Below are 17,733 nucleotides of genomic sequence, written 5' to 3'. Positions count from 1 at the left end.
TTGTTATTTTGCGCATTATTGTCAACTAAAACTGCCAAAAAATGAATAAATATGACATGATGAAATACTGACTACTTTTAAAGGACGTTTTCGTCAAGACAAAAATTTACAAAAATTTTAAACTGTGAAAATGAATTGCTTTGACTAATAGCGAGTGCTGGGGAAACCAGTTTTTAGTCATTATTTCAGCAAATCAGTCTGCTACATACTTCACTTTTAAAAATATAAAAAAAAAAAAAAAAAAAAAAATCTTCATCAGATTGGTGAATAATTTAGGCACAAAATCAAAATTTTTTGCCACACATTGTTTAATTTTTGTTATGAATCTCATCTCTATGAATTGAAATATAATGGTGTGATAATCAATTTTTTAGTCTGGATGCCAAACAGTTAATTCAGATGTCTAAAAAAACTGTAAGAGAACGTGTGAATCGGCATGAATAGTGAGCGAAATACAGTTTGCAAATATTTTATATTTTTCTGACAGTCACATTTGACTTTGTGCAAACAGGCCTTTAATGTGGGCTTATGTGTATTCTCTGGACACTCCTTATCCAATATTCTCCACACAAATCACCTTCATGTCCTGCAGCTGTTCAGGCTCATAAAGATTAGGAGAAAGTGCTTGAGCTAGGAAAGCGTCAAGTTCATTACGATGCAAAATTCTTATTCCTGGCCATTGTAACATAAACCTAAAGCAAAACAGAAATGGGTGAAATATTACAAATACGTATATACAAAAACTGATTTTGGAAGCCCTTTCCGAAATTATGTTAGCCATTTGTAATCTAAGGGAAAGTACTTTAACATCTGAGGGAAAGTCCGTTATCCAAATCCACTTGCAGTTCATTCAAGGTATACATTTTATCAGTTTAGGAGTTTTTTGGGAATCGGACCCATGACTTAAACATGGCTAGCATCATGCTCCAACAGTTGGTGATACAGGAACCCAAAAATGTTTTAAAGTTAATAGGAAGTATTTAACATCCTACAATGGTGAGTGTATTTAAATCCTCACCTTAGCACGCAACACAGCACCATGAGAGGTGTCGGGACATTGGCAGGGTTCAGCATAGCTGGAGTGTCTGACCTCATGCAGGCCAGGAAAGCCCTCATCCTCCGGTTCTTGTCCTCCACTGCTTTGCCCAGCCAGAGTTTCTTCAGGTTAGGGCACGTCCATTCCCGGAAGGGAAGAGCCTCCACCAGCTCAGGGGTGTGTGGAGATTTGCCTTTATAAGCAGCCCATTCTTTAACGATGACTGTTGGATCTACAATGACAAAAGACAAACATGCTGTTTATGCTGGGGCCTGCAGATCCGTGACTAAATATTGAGCAACATTTTTAAGATTGTTTTTTAAATTTGACATCGAAACAATTACAAAATGTATCATATCTAAATAAATAGCACTAAAGTTTGATTGGGGCATTTGCCTAAGATATTAAAGCAGCATTTATTTTACTAAAATAAAACAAGTGTAAATTAAGAACACTGATTTAATCATCCAATTCTTGGAATCTTGATACATGTTTAAAAAAATGAAAAATAAAATACAAAATTAAGCCAATTAATCGTTCTACAGATGCAAATATCATTGCTTACACTCTCAAAACTCATACTAGGTCTGGTCTTGAAAGATTTATACGTTATCTCTAAAAATACATTTCTTCATGGACAAAATGAATGTGACTTTTACTTCTGGAACTCAATGGTTGCACTGCACTGTCACTGTGCATGACGCACATTGTAGGATGAAAAACAACTTATTCAAAAGAAAACATGTTTTTCCTGTTCAAGTAGGGGTGGGCGATATGACCAAAATCTTATATCATGGTATGAGTATTTTATATCACGATAACAATATATATCTGATATAAAGTTTTTGGGGAAAATCAATAAAAATTGGTTAATATATAAAATAAACACATTGTACTCCCTATTGTTTGAAAAGCCAGTCAGTAATACTTCCTCTTATATAATTTTCTCTTTTTTTGGAACTTGACAATAGTCCTAGTAATAATAGTCCATGCTCCAGAGATAGTGCACGGGACATGCACATGAAACACAGATACGCATGTCAGATGAGAAGCTTATTAACCGCTTATGAATCGCCGAATGCAAGATTAATTTGATTTTGCTTGGGTGGCCACCGAAAAAGTTTTAATACCATAAAAACCCTGTCCATGTTTCTTCAATTTTCTCAGTCTCACGTGAAGCCCTGCCCACTGATAGATAAGCCCACACTGCGCACATGGATATTTACATATCGTGATAAACACGATATAGCAAAATCTCTTTCAATTGACACTGTTGCCACGATATATACAGTATATATATCGTCATATCACCCAGCCCTATGTTCATGTTTTACTCTTTGTATTCCACTTTTCCACTGAGAAAAATGTCACTGTTAGCGAGTTCCAATTCACGATTATGCACCGTTTAACACCTATGACTCAGGAATCAAAAACATTGTCAAATTGGACAGATAGCACAACCTGTCGACTGCTTACATTGCCTTAAACCTTTCCGACTAAACACAGTAGCCACGCTACATCTTGGCATGTTTTCTGTAGTGCCTGTGAGCGTTCACAAGTATGGTAAGGCTTGGCTCATGAATATTAATCTTTATGTGACTCCTAATGTCATTATATCAAAAAGAATATTCATGACCCAAGTCTATAACATAACAGGATTCATAATTGGATTATCCATGCTACTGATAATACAAGGAAACTGAAAAAGTATAGACGTAGGAGAAAAAAATTCATTACATTTTAACTATTCCAGTATGTTTAACATGGTGAGTGTTTTTCAATATTGGTCTCTCTGTATGTTTACATAGCTTATCCGAATCGAGAGAATTACCAAGCAGCCTTATCAACAGAGGATTTCCGTGTTACTCACATTCAGGGAGGTGATTTCTCCTCATGGCGAGTCTCTCTGCCTTCTTTTTGACCTCGGCCAGGCTAAAGAGCACCCCGTAAACATACTGACGGATTGGCCGGTACAGTTGCACTGCTGAGGGCAGGTCTTTGTTAGCTTCATCTTCAATGGTGACGGATAACTTAATCTCACCCTGCAAACAAAAATGATCAAATGTCAAACATAAGAGTAAAACAAGGAGAAATTTCTAGGCCTAAATCATAATTTCTAAGCCTCAAAAGATTAACCGAGAAGGATGGTCTGATTGGATGACCTTAGTATCTGAAAGCTGACCTTGGTGAGAACATGGTAGATGTACGGGTACATGAGGCCTTGTTTGTGTCTGTGCTCAGCAACCCGTAGCACCTCTGGCGCCACCACTGGTAAAGGGGGAGTTGTAATATCCATATGGTTCCTTGTTGGCATCGAAAGGAGGGGTGGAATCTGGGCATTGACCCCTATGTGACCTCTGACCTCTAAGCCTTGGTTTACAGGGGAGGTCACAGAAGGATCAGACTGGAAGAGAAATTGAAGAAATTACGGAGAGTAGATTCAGTTGTTATTGTATGAAGGTTTATATAACTTGTAACAAGCATTCTGAGGTGTTCGGCGCATGGTAACATATAGAGCTAATAATTGGACCCACTTTGTTTTGGTCCCCATGGTCTCCTTCTGGGATGTTGTCCATCTGATTTCTCTGTTTTTCCCATCCCTTATGGTCAGTTACATGACTGCAGTTGAGAATAAAATTAAGAAAAATTGTAAACAAAAAATAAGAACTAACAACATCCAGTTTAGAGAGCCCAGTTATGCAAACTAGTAAAATTTACTTTTTAAAAAACTTTAGTGAAATTAACCCTCGTAGGCTGTTCAATAAAGGTCGACTCCTTGGCTGTTCATGGTAATTTTTGACAACTTAATTTAAAAAAAATTTCTAAAGAAATTATATAAAATTATACACTTCTTTTGTAATTTTATGCTATTTAGATCTTATTTACCTGTCCATTTCTAAATTACACCATATGAGCAAATAAGCAAATTAATGTTAACTTCACTTCAGTAAAAACCTACACTTCTATAAACTGAAACATAAAGATGATATAAGAATGTTTCATGCATTGGGGGCAGATTGCCCCCCCCCAAAAAAAGAACAATTACATGACTTGGAAAATAATGTCATAACAATAATGACCAGTAGATGGCTGCTGTGTGGCCCGATTGCTTGCTACCTTTTTATTTTCTAATTTTAGATTTAGATTAGATTATGCATTGGATATGCATTTAGACAAAAAAAAAAAAAATAAAAAAAATAATTAACTGTCAAATTTGAGCATTTTTATAAATTGTTTTGTAGTGACATTACTGTATATTTACTGTCAAACCTGACCATGGTGTTACAAAGAGAAGACACAATTTTTTTTTTCCCACCAATTTATTTTAAATATCAAAATTCAATAACTCAATAATAGAGCACTGTAAAAACATTTAGAACACTGCAAAATTATCGGTTTCTCTGGATTTACTACTTATAGGTATGTGTTTGAGTAAAATGAACATTTTCTCCCAAATTCAAAATAAAAATATTGTCATTTAGAGCATTTATTTGCAGAAAATGACCACTGGTCTAAATAACAAAAAAGATGCAGTGTTTTCAGACTAGGGTTGCTCCGATACCAACATTTTGGCTTCGGTACAGTGCCAGCCCTGGTACCTCGGTATCGATACTATAATCAACAAATAAAAAGCCTCATATTATTTATGAATTTACACAGAAAATGGCTTGATTAAAAGAACTGCATAAAGTCTTACAGATTCAAATTATGCATTTTCCATTTTAATTTTTCTATATTCCATGTTAAATGTTTTAATTAAATGTTAATCAAATGGTGTTTAATCAAATTGATACATACAGTTAATCAAATATAAATATAATTATTTTGTTTTTGTTTTTTTACAAAAAAAAATAAATCTGATTACCTGTGGACAAGGCTGCTTGCGTTAGTGATATTGCTTACAGATAATAATAATAATAATACAACCATTTAATATTATATAATTGTTATTATGAGTATTATTGCTACTTTTTGAATATTACATTTTTATACAGTAGTTATATTTTTCTGTCTTCAATTTCATGCATCCATTTGAAGAGCTTTCATGTTAGCGGGACTTTTATTTTGACAGACCTTTGAGTTCTTCCTGTTTTTACGGGTTAGTTATATCAAGCTTCCCATTAATGCTGGGATACTCATGATGCGACTCTCCAGCTGAAATCTCTGAGCTTCACCGGAGGAGTTCATTTAAGTGTTAACAGCCATTTATACTCTAAACACACTGCATGAAAATGAAGCACCAGCAGTGTGTTGTGTTTGTGTGTGTGTGTGCACGTGTGTGTGTGTGAGTGTGGGAATCTTATGACAGAGCAGAGCCGCACCTCTTGTTCATTCTGTAGCGTGCAGCGCATGTGACTGTATATTATTTAATTAAATTATATCCTTCTGCTGTTTAAAGATCACACTTGGCCATATCCAGAGGTTTTTTATTTTATTTTCAAATTGTCAGTGATTTCATCTCAAGTTTGTCACATCTCAAATCATTTTGCTAATGACAGCGTACTGTAAAATGGTACCGAAATTAGCAGCAAGATGATATCGTACCGTTTTAATTTTGTTTTTGGTATCACGATATTTCATTAGTACCGTTAAACCACGTAACCCTATTTCAGACAACACAATACTAATGTTTTAACTTCAATCACAGCTTTCATGCATCTTGGCACATAAAAAAAACTACCAGTCAATACTGTTGGGTGACTTTATGCCACTCCTGGCGCAAAAATGCAAACAGCTAGGCTTTGTTTGATGGTTTGTGGCCATCCATCTTCCTCTTGATCACATTCCAAATGTTTTCAATGAGGTTCAAGTCTGGAGATTGGACTGGCCATGACAGGGTCTGGAATGTGATCAAGATGGATGGCCACAAACCAAACAAATAAATCCTAGCTGTTTGCATTTTTGCACCAGGAGTGTTTGGTGTGTGTGTGTTCTGTGTTCTGTCTTCTGGCTGTGTTAGTCTCAGCCATTCATTTGTGTGTGTGTGTGTGTCCATGTTCTGCACCGTGGTTGTATTATGTATATCAATTGCTCGGTGTTATAGTCTCACCAGTTCATTTGTGTGTATGTGTGTGTATGTGTGTAAGTGCAAGTGCGTAAATGTGTAATTGTGTATGTTTTGCACACTGGATGTTTTATAGTCCCACCTCTTCATTTCTGTGTGTTTATGTTCAGCATCGTGGCTGATTTATTGATTTTATTCGACAAATAAAAAAAAAAGAAAAAAAAGAAAAAAAAGAAAAAAAAAAATAATAATTTTTTAGGGTCCCATTAATTTTCTATGGTTGGTCAATTATGACAGCAAAATGGCTTTTTTTTATTATTTTTTTTTAAATCAAGACAAATTTTTTCTTTTTTGTATGTGCAGATTGCAAGTCTAGGAACAGTCACAAAGTCCTGTACCACTCAGACTGAGGAAACCATTCTTATAAAAAAAAAAAAACCTAACTGGAATTGGTCAAAAATGACCGAACAGCGCAGGAGGGTTAAATGAAGAAACAAATACTATCATAGAAAAAACAACAGTACTTCACATCAAAATTATAACTTCAGCCTCAAAACAGGCCAAAATATCTCATTTAAACAACTTCAGCTACAATATTTTTACTTGTGTTGTTGTGTTCTAACAATGTGTGTTCACTGGCAAGAAGAAATCTGCCTTTTACAGAGCCTAAGGCTGTCAGAGAGACAGGTGTGATTTCTCAGGGCACGTATTTGTGGTATCTGTGAGAGAGTAGGGAAATATTATGCATTGTATTCCAATATAAAATCGCTTACAGGACCTTGGCTGCCCTCAAATTCATGTACTAAAACCTGACCTTAATTTATGTAATTAGAAAATGGCTGTGTGCACAAGATGACAAAGCTGTCCTACATTATTTCCCTTGTTCTTGGTTACTCACTTGGCAGTGGAGCCTGTGTTCTCCTCGTTCTCTGAGGAGGAGGATGTGGAGGATGTGGCGAAGGAGGCTGGGTCTGTGTGATTGGAGCTGCCGTCGTGAACCGGGTTAACAGGGGACAACCTCTCGTAGAGCGGCATGTGTTGCTTCCCGTCATGAGGAATGTTGCTGTAGCTGTTATTTAGGAGCCCTTTAACCGACAGGTCCACTTCATGGGTCGGCTTGGCCAGTGGAGGGCCAGAACAACCATACTGGACCTTGGGGAATGATTGAAAGCATCAGTTTCTATTTTTATGCATTATATGACATGTGTAAGCATGGAAAAACTCTTTATTAAAGGGAAAAAAAATAATAATTTACTCGTCCTAATTTCATTCCAAACTCATATGACTTTCTTGAAGGGATAGTTCACCCAAAAAGGAAAATTCTCATCATTTACTCACCCTCATGCCATCCCAGATGTGTATGACTTTGTCTTCTGCTGAAAAATAGAAGAATATCTTAGCTCAGTAGGTCCTTAAAATGCAAGTAGATGGTGATCCGACCTTTGAAGCTCCAAAAAGAACAGACAGTCAGCATAAACATCATCCATACAACTCCACTGGTTAAATTAATTTCTTCTAAAGCAAAACGATTGCCGTTGCTGCAAAACGATCAATATTTAAATACTTTTTAACTATAAATCATCGCTACCAGTCAGCGGCATATGCGCATTCGCAAGAGGGCGGAGTTCACGTGGTCTTGTGTGACATATTCACGATGGCATGTTAAAGATCTAAATATAGATCAAAACCAAAGAAGCTTCTGTACAGCGTTCCTACTACTCTGTTGTAAATAGCGCTGCTCTTCCGGGTGTGTCGCACGTGCGTCTGTTCTCGTGTGAACATGCCAACACGATTGTCACACACGCGTACTGCTCCTGACCGGAAACAATGATTTATAGTTAAAAAGTACTTAAATGTTAATAATTTTCGCAGCAAAAGCGATCATTTCGAATTAATTTAACCAGTGGAGTCGTATGGATTACATTTATGCTGACTGTCTGTCTTTTTGGAGCTTCAAAAGGTCAGATAACCATCCACTTGCATTTTAAGGACCTACTGAGCTAAGATATTTTTCTATCAAAGTGTTCAGCAGAAGAAAAAGTCATACACATCTGGGATGGCATGAGGGTGAGTAAATGATGAGAGAATTTTCAATTTTGGGTGAACTAACCCTTTAAGGGTAATTTATACTTACTAAGCGAACAGGCTTCTTTTAGTCTGCCTAAAAGTTATGACGAAATGCATCAAAGTTTTTGTTCTGCTAAGGTGTTCGCCAGAACATATTTTGCAGTTTGCACACATCTCTGAAATTTTTAACCTGGGAGAACTCGTCTGGTCAAAGCGCACTGATGATTAATGGTTTGAACGGGATTTATTTATTTTCCAAAATAACTAAAGTTATTAACAAGGGATGTGCACGAGTAATCGATTACTAGAGTATTCGTTCTGCACCAGCTTGTCGAGTATTAAAACACTACTCAAATATCAGAAATTACTTTCCTTTGCATATTTGACTTAATTGTAATGCTGAATTAAACTGTACTTTCCCCCTGCATCTCTCACAAAATCTTGCAGTTACAATTGAGTCCACTGGAGGTGCTGGATGTGTCATCTAGGTGTTGGATGAGAGAGGAGATACAATGGCCAACGGACAAGGATCTGTTTTTATGGTGAAAAGAAAATGCCAAGCGGTACAAGAAACTCGGAAGCTGATCAGTATCTATTTTTATAAAAAGCCAACTTTCACCAATTGTTTTCTTGAATAAGACCATGCTCAATGCTAAAAATGTGATAGCCTTTATTTATACTCAAGAGGTTAACATGTATATGTGCATTACCCAAATGCTTTCACAGTTTCTATGTAAGCTCCGGGTGAGTGCAAATGTTTTTTTTTTTGTTTGTTTTTTAATCTTTTTTTTAAATTATTTTAATTAATGCATAACGTTAATTTGTTCTTGGTAACTGTGAATAATACTTCAGTGAATTACTTACGATTTAATTAACACGTAGTCGATCACTCGTTTTATGTGAACTTATGCGGGAAATCGTTTTTAGCGCCAAACAAGTGTGCCACTCTGAACGATTTCTCGTTGCGCTCTTGAACTCGCAGCGCATGTCAAGATTTTCACAGAAAAATGACTTGCATTGTGCGTCACCAAAACCTATCATTTGCCTTCAGAAGACTTGGAATATGACATATGAGTTACATGGACTACTTTTATGACACTTCTGGGTCCTTTTTTAAACTTTAAATTGAGTCATTATCAAAATATATTGAAAATACTGAATTTTTAAAGTGACGGAAGTTTTTAATGACTGTGTTTTTTCTGTCAAAATAGCTTCCATCATCATTTACCCCCAATTAAGCATGAATCATTTCACATGCACGCTGCTTTTTCTCCATGTCAGTGTTTATGTTAACAAGTCACTGTTTTGGTTCACATTGTTAGCCTGTTTTCTCTTTTGGAAAATGACATTTTTCTTGGGAAAAATTTCAGTGCATCCCTAACCCCAATGGTGAACTGGACTGTAAAACAGCGGTGGTACTCACCCCAGGTCTGCCTGGAACGGAGGACTGTGGAATGTTAAGCATTTGTGGTGCTGCTGGAACTCCCATCTGATTTGGTCTGACTGTGGGCATACAAAAATATAGACTGGTTCAATCAATGCTACAAAAAAGTAGAGGCATTTTGGAAAATAACAACAAAAAACCGCCATTCCTAGCAAAAGTACTGTTACTTCCCACTGGTAAACCGAATGAGCCCTGAGATTTTCTATTGGATTTCTTATTATACCACATGTCCACACAGTCAAAATGTGTGTAGGCATAGAGATATAGTGATGTATGTGAAATGCAGCACCTGTAGTCATGCTTGAGTTCTGACAACACCAAGAACACATTTCAAATCATACAAAAAGTCGACCAGTCTGAATTGTGTAAAGATAATAGCTATGTGTCAGACATGCTTTCACAAATTAGACGATGTAAAACCAAATTAGTTCTTCTCGTCTTATAATCCTATTCACACCCATTACATGAACCTGTTCAAATTTTTCAAGAGAGCAGAGGAGACTTTTTCCACACTAGCAGCCTCTATGCAAGAGTCCTTTCTAAAAAAAAAAAGCCTATTTGTATGCGCGGGGCACAGCGGCCATTCCAAAATGCACACAAGGTCCGAGAGGGAAAATTTCTCACATTACTAAGACCCGTGTCTTTGAGGGTGCTTTCAAACTAGCGCTTTTGGTACGCATCCTGGTATGTTTGACATCTTAGTTCAGTTTGTTTGGTTGATGTGAACGCTGTTTTCCGAACTTTACATTACATTTCACATTAACAAGAGAGTCGTAGATAGGCTTTTTTACTGCAGCCGTGCTATGTGTGATTAGTAGGCTTGCCACGGTATATGGTGTTACCGGATACACTCAGTACATAGGATGACACCGGTGCTAAATTTTACACCGGTAAAATGGGTAAACATTATGTAAGAAACTTAATGACAACAGTTCCTACCATCAATAGCCAAACAAATAGAATTGCCTACATAAAGTTGCCTAACGAGTTTGCGACTCGTTATAAATGAACCTAAATGAACGCATTGAAAGCCAGATGTTCTTTATCGACATATCAACATTACTGTGTACACGCACTTATAGAAGACATTACTTTTAACTGACAGCAACAGCTGTGCGAGGCAGGATGCAGTTTATCCCGTATTTTAGTGACTCGCAACCAAAAGTTTTGCAAATGTAGAGAAATTGACATGAAACACAGACACCTTTAGCGTGAGTTGGAGATGCATCCAGCTGCAGACTTGCATCAAGTTCAACTATTGGTGAGTTGTGTGAGATAACACTGACGCTACATGACCGAAGCAGCTGCGGGGGAAAGATAAAGTAAGATCAATGCCATTCTGTGCATGTCTTCTGTCATGTTTCCATCAAAAGCAGGATAATTCTGTCAAATATTTAGTCCAAAATATAGCATTCAAGTGCATTAGAATTGTTTCCCATCACTGTGATTCCAAAACACCAGTAAACACATAAAGGAAGACACTCAAAGGACTGAGGAAAAATGGCAGCACTTTTTAAAAACTGTAATATAAGAAGTATACACTACTGTATAGCTTTTCTAAAAAAAATTAATAAAACATTATTAACATGTACAAAGACAGTGGCCCTAAAAGGCCAAATTAATTTTTATTGATACTATTTTAGCACGTTTCTATACTATAAACATAGGAGCTTACTTTTAAATGAAGGTCGCTTTTCATTGAGCTTTAAAAATGGAAAAGGCATAGTAATTACAGGGAAGAAAACCCTTAACGGTAAAAATACTGGCTTCATTGATTCGTTCAATTGGGAAAGGTAGTGTTTATTAGAAGGAAACGTGGATACTTTTTTTCTTTCTCTCTGGTCGTAGCCTTTTTCTTTATAAGTGCTAGTCTATCTTGCCCAAAAAAATTACATCTCTTGTATCTCTCTGGTTATCTGAGAGGTATTGGTGCTGCCGGTATATAAGGGCTTAAAGGAACTCGGCTCTTGGTTGAAGTCTAGGGTTGAGTTAAGAGTATTTTTTGTAGTGGGAAAAGACTCTGATTATGAGAAATTAGAATTTGTTTAATTAAACGAGGTTCATGAAAGCTTTGTGGAAACAAATTAATAAAAATGGCTCAGAGTTAGAAGAGTTTTTAAAACATCCTACGGAGGAGCAGTTAGACAAAATGTCTAAAGATCAATTATTAGAGGTAGCAGCACACTTTGACATTGGACTCACAGCTAAAGAAAAACGTCTAAAAGAGGGTGTAGGACTTATTGTAAAATCAGCCTTGGCAGATTTGGGTGTGTTTACAACTAGGCCTGAGAAACCTGCTGTGTTTGAAGTTCAAGACCCTAAAGAGCAAGATAATCCTCAAAAAAGTTTTCCTTCCTTAACTTATGAGCAACAGAGAGAAAATAGTAAAATAAGTCAAGAAATTGAACTTCGTAAACTAGATACCGAAGCACAGAGACTGCAATTAATTAGAGAAGGTAAGCTAGAGGCTCGGTCTAATATTGTGCAGTCACAAATGGGTAACTCATATTTGCAGGGTTTTGATGTCGCAAGAATGTCTTATTGATGTCTTAATCTTATACCCAAGTTTAATGAAGATGAGTTGGACACTTTTAGTTTATTTGAGCATTTGGCAAATTTGATGGAATGGAAAGATAGTGAACAAACATTATTGTTGCAGTGTGTGTTCCAAGGTAAGGCTCAGAAGGCATATTCTACACTTAATGTGGCAGATAGTCAGGTCTATATACGAAAGTGAAGGAAGTGGTACAGAAAGCATATGAACTAGTTCCTGAAGCATATAGACATAAGTTTAGAGTTTTGTGTAAAGGAGGGCAACAATCTTTTTCTGAGTTTGCAAGTGATCTGCGTATTCAATTTGATCGGTGGTGTTCCTCATCTCCTGCAGATACCTATGAGGCTCTTTATGAATTGTTGCTGTTGGAACAATTTAAGAATACCCTATCTGAAGATGTGGCTGTTTTTATAAGGGAATGAAAAGTTAAAATGGCAGAGGAGACTTCCATTCTCGCTGATGAGTACGTTCTGACACACAAGGGTGAGGTTAGAAAAAAATCGCTGGCGACCTACAGACAATTCTTCAGAGAATGTTGAATCCTGTTCATTTCTGACTAGTGGTGTTAAGTCTGAGAGAAAACTAAAGTCCTCTGTTGTGCTTATTGTCTTAAAAGAGGTCATTGAAAAAAAGATTGTCCTACTCTAAAAGCAAAATTCACTCGTGTCAAGCCCGAACCAAAATCAGCTTTGTTGGTGTCTTCAGTAGCATCTGAGATTACCAACCTTCCTGATAATGGTGGCGAGTGTATGCTGGAACAAGAAAAAGCAGTTTTGTGTAATGAAAAGCAAATGTATGTTCCATTCATTACAGATGGTTTTGTGTCTCTTGTTGGGGGCAGAAATAAAGTTCCTGTCAAAATTTTGAGGGATACGGGAGCCTCAGAGACATTTATTTTGGAGTCTGCTTTACCTTTTTCCGCTGAGTCAAGTACTGGTAAGGAGGTGCTGATAAAGGGAATTGGATTACAAAGTTTGTCTGTTCTATTACAAACAGTAGTTCTTCAGTCAGAACTGGTTAGTGGTACAGTAGTTGTAGGTGTACGAACTTCACTGCCTGTAGAGGGGATTTCTGTTATCTTGGGTAATAATCTGGCTGGGGGTCGTGTCTGGAGAGATGTACCACCACCACCACCAATTGTAACCGCTTCTCCCTCTTTAGAGGACCAAACTGTTATTACACAGTTTCCTGATGTGTTTGTCTCTTGTGCAATTACTCGTGCTATGAGCAAAAATAAGTCTGATGTTTTGCAGGATTTGGAGTCTCAGCCTGAAGATTCGTCAAAGATGTTTGTGACAGGCCTCTCTGTTCTCTTTTCTTTCACCTCACGCAGGGAGTTGATTAAAGCTCAACAGGAGGATAACACTTTAAAGGAGAAGTTTACTTCTGTTTTGCCTTTTAATAAGATTGGGGAAGTAGCAAGTGGTTATTTTGTTGAAGATGGCATACTACTCAGGAAGTGGCTATCTGGCAAAGAGGTATTGTTAGGTCATGCATCTGTTCAGGTTGTTGTGCTGACATCTCTGAGAGAAACAGTTCTGAAAACTGCTCATGGAGATGTAGCTGGTCATTTTGGGGTTAATAATGTGTATAATTAGTTGTCACATTACTTTTATTGGCCTCATATGAAGAAAGATGTTGGACAATATATTAAAACTTGTCCAACATGTTAATTAACAGGTAAACCTAACCAGCCTCTCAAACCAGTCCCCTTATATCCTATCCCAGCTGTGGAACCACCATTCCAACACTTAGTAGTAGTCCGTTACCACCGTCGAAGTCTGTTAACACCTACCTCTTTACTGTAATGTGTCAAAGTACGAGATATCCAGCTGCTTATCCTCTCTGTTCATCACGACTTGTTCCGTAGTGAAGGCCTTGACTCAATTTATATCTTTTTTTGGGATTCCTAAGGTCATTCAAAGTGACCAAGGAACTAATTTTACCTCTAGTATGTTTCAGGAGGTGTTAAGATAGCTTGGGGTGAGGCATAATCGATCTACTGCCTACCATGCACAGAGTCAAGGAGTTTTGGAACACATCCACCACACCTTAAAATCTCTGTGGCGGGCTTACTGTGTGGAGCTAAACCGTGATTAGGAGGAGGGTTTGCCATGGTTGTTGTTGGCAGCTCGGGAAGTGTTGCAGGACAGTTTAGGGTTTAGTCCCAGTGAGTTTTTGGGCATAAAGTGCGTGGACCACTTGCAGTTCTTCATGATGGGTTACAGGAGGATGAACCTCCAGTGAGTTTGTTACATTATGTAAATGGTTTCCGGAGACGGTTGATTTTAGCAGGGGAGATGGCTAAAGAAAATTTGTTGAAAAAGCAAAAGAAAATGAAGAGTTGGTTTGACAGGAAGACCGAATCCCGTGAGTTTTGTGCTGGTGATCAGGTTTTAGCTTTGCTACCACTGCCTGAGTCACCTTTCTGTGCTAAGTTTTCTGGTCCTTATACTGTGGTTCGTAAAGTATCAGATAAGAATTACTTAATTTCTACACCTGAGCGTAAAACACGTACTCAGTTGTTTATTAAAACCATTCTATGTCCGTTCAGTTGTGGCTGAGGCAACTCCGGTAGCTGTTGCAATGGCTGCTGTTTCTTCTCCAGTGACAGCTGTATCATAAATTGTTGTGACACCCGATGATTGTCTTTTATAGCCATGTTTAAAAAATTCTGAAACACTGGCTAATTTTGAGCAGTTGGTGAAACATTTACCTGATCAACAAAGAGCTGAGTTAATGTCCTTAATTTTGAGTTTTCTATTTTATTTTCAGATGCTCCTACTTGGACCCATCTAATAGAGTATGACATAGATGTTGGAGAAGCTAAACCTATACGTCAGCGCTTCTACCGTGTCTTACTGGATAAGCAGCGCTATATACAGTCTGAAATTATATCTATGGTTGAACATAATATCCACTTCCAGCTAGGCATCCCCTTGTTTATTGGTTGGTAAGCCAGATGGAACGTACCGTTTTTGTACAGATCACCGAAAATTAAATAATGTCAGGAAACCTGATTCTTTCCCTCTGCCACGCATTGAGGATTGTATAGACCAAATTGGTCCTGCCACTTATGTCAGTAAATTCGACCTATTGAAGGGTTACTGGCAAGTACCTCTTACTCCTCGTGCTCAAGAAATTGCATCCTTCATCACTTCATTTGGCCTACATTCTTATTCTGTGATGAGTGTTGGCCTTAGAAATGCACCTGCCACTTTCCAGCACCTAAAGAACCAGGTGACGTCCGGCTTAGAGTGTTGTGCTCTATAGTCGGACCTGGGAACAACATCTCTGCCGTGTCCGAGCTCTGTTCGAACATCTTGCTGAGGCTCGAATAACCATTAACCTGGTGAAGTGCGAGTTCGCCAGGGCAACGGTAACATATTTGGGCAAAGTAGTTGGGCAAGACATGGTGCGTCCTGTGTGGGCTAAGGCTCTGGCCATTCATAACTTCCCTCTACCATGTACTAAGCGGGATATTATAGGAGTTTTTGTCCAAACTTTTCATCAGTATTAGCTCCTTTAACTGATTTGCTGAAAATGAAAGTAAAATTTGAGTGGTCCTTACTGTGCCAACAGGCATTTGAAAATGTTAAGAGGTTGCTTAGCACTGCACCTGTCCTGGCTGCCCCATGCTTTGGGTCACCTTTTCAGATCCAGGTAGATGCTAGCCAAGTTGGTGCTGGGGCTGTATTACAGACCGATGAAGGACTTGTTCGATGGTCTCTCTTTTTACAGCCCTACTCTTTAGACATTCGGCACATACAGGGCGTGGACAATATCCTGGCTGACACCTTGTCCCGTGCTCCTTGTGACTCTTGCTGAGGTTGATAACCTTATTAGTTTGTCTCTTTCATTTTGGATTCCTCTCACCTTAAAAGTTGCTTTTCTTAGGCACCAAGAAATGCTGGAGAGGGAGATACCAAGTGTGAGATGGGAGAGATGACTCTGGCTGAGCACTGAGTTGGAGCTGAAATGTGTTGGTGATGGGATTTAATTGAATTTGATAAAACAGTGTTGTCATTTTAAAATGTTAAATTTCTGACCTTTATGAGAATAGGGTTAGTAAATGAGGCCCTTAGGTAAGGTCCTCCCTTTTCTTTTATTAGGGGAGGTGTCACGGTCTTACTGTGTTATTTTCTTTGGTTTTGTTTTTCTTTTTGTCTGTTATCCGTCGCTGTCCATCTGTGATTGTGATATTGTGAACACCTGGTTTGGATGGGCTGTGGGTATTTAAGTGCTTGTTTGTTAACCAGTGGGGGGTTGTTCTATGCTCTTTGTTCTTTTCTTGCGTTTTGCAGGAATGGGCAGGTGGCAAGTGCCCTTGGATTAGAACTCCTCTACCATCATGAGATCTTCGTTTGTCCCATCTACCTCGTGGCCATGGTTGAACTGGTCAGCGTTTGAATGTCTTCTTTGTTTTTCATTTCATTATGTTTTCCACTAGAACTTTGTAATAAATACATATTTTGCAACCATATCTATTTTGTGATCGCCCATTTTGTGCAGTTACGAGCCGAACTGTAACACCCACCATGCACATTATATTCGCTTCCTGCACTTAAACATCTTCTGTCAGTGTGCGTACTTTGCTGCCTGTGTAATTTGATAAGTTGGTAAAGGACATCCTGCTTTCAATGCGTTATTTAGGTTAATTTATTATGGGTCACAAAGTCTTCATCAGACAACCATTCTTTATTTAAGGCTACTCTATTTGTTAGGCTGTTGTACTGATATTGGAAGTTCCATTCATAATGTTTCCACCGGTATAAAATTTTACATCGGTATTGTCCCTTGTACCGAGTAAAACCGGTAACTGTACACCGTGGCAACCCTAGTGTCCAACCAACGGTATTACCGGTATAACCGGTTTTTAACGGGGATACGCACCCGTTAAGACAGTGGCAAGTCTAGTGATTAGAATTACATATTTCTATTTTGTTTGTTTTTTTATCAACAACTGACAGAACAGAGGATTATTCAATGACGATTGATCGATTGAGTGGATCTTGTCTTTGGACACACATTGCATGGAACGAATCAAACCAAACTTTACATTCAGCAACACTTACCTAAATAAGGGGGAAAGTGAAGGGGCCTGCTTGCGGTGGCGTAGTACTCCACTGCTTGTTTGAAACGGACAACTTTGTCATCGGTTCTGGACTAGAATACAAGGCGACACAATTATCATATACAATACATAGTGAATAATTTACTCACTCTCGTGTCATTTTAACGCATGAAGATTCTTAAAAAACTTCAGCATACTGGTTTGGAACAACATGACAGTGAGTAAATAATAACAATTACATTTTTTGAAGGAACTATTCCTTTAAGAGGTTTAAACAAAACAAAAATGGTCTTCTATAATTCTTGGGTGCAGAAGGGTGCTAAAAACACATGTCATCCTACCTGAGAGAGCTTGAATATGTCTTTAGCAATAGCTTCCAGGTCACTGACATCTTGTAGGTTGCGGACGTAGTCTGCCACAGCCCTTATGACAACGTCACAAGGAGGAAGGACGAGTTGGTGGGCACGGACCTGTGTCAGAGAAAACAACCCATCACACCCCCAGCAAAAGCTCCTTCTGCTTAAAAATGTGATGGGCATCATAGGAGTACATA

The 17,733-nt window shown here is 38.0% G+C and overlaps 1 protein-coding gene across 3 annotated transcripts in view; it reads right to left on the bottom strand.

The window, feature by feature from the left end:
- LOC127426175 (constitutive coactivator of PPAR-gamma-like protein 1) overlaps positions 1-17,733 on the bottom strand; it is a 38,336-nt gene that overhangs the window by 11,348 nt on the left and 9,255 nt on the right. For 2 of the 3 annotated variants that reach the window (XM_051672791.1, XM_051672792.1), the window contains exons 4-12: positions 17,522-17,650; positions 17,182-17,272; positions 9,532-9,611; positions 6,940-7,193; positions 3,571-3,655; positions 3,219-3,440; positions 2,907-3,078; positions 1,019-1,268; positions 578-692 (exon numbers count right to left, since the gene is read on the bottom strand). In XM_051672791.1, the coding sequence (XP_051528751.1) occupies positions 578-692; positions 1,019-1,268; positions 2,907-3,078; positions 3,219-3,440; positions 3,571-3,655; positions 6,940-7,193; positions 9,532-9,611; positions 17,182-17,272; positions 17,522-17,650 (1,398 nt within the window). The remainder of the gene's footprint in view (positions 1-577; positions 693-1,018; positions 1,269-2,906; positions 3,079-3,218; positions 3,441-3,570; positions 3,656-6,939; positions 7,194-9,531; positions 9,612-17,181; positions 17,273-17,521; positions 17,651-17,733) is intronic. The other variant, XM_051672793.1, reaches the window with a different exon arrangement.

Source organism: Myxocyprinus asiaticus, chromosome 35 (assembly GCF_019703515.2).
Source record: "Myxocyprinus asiaticus isolate MX2 ecotype Aquarium Trade chromosome 35, UBuf_Myxa_2, whole genome shotgun sequence".
Classification (NCBI taxonomy): domain Eukaryota; kingdom Metazoa; phylum Chordata; class Actinopteri; order Cypriniformes; family Catostomidae; genus Myxocyprinus; species Myxocyprinus asiaticus.
This window is presented reverse-complemented; position numbering and strand designations above follow the sequence as displayed.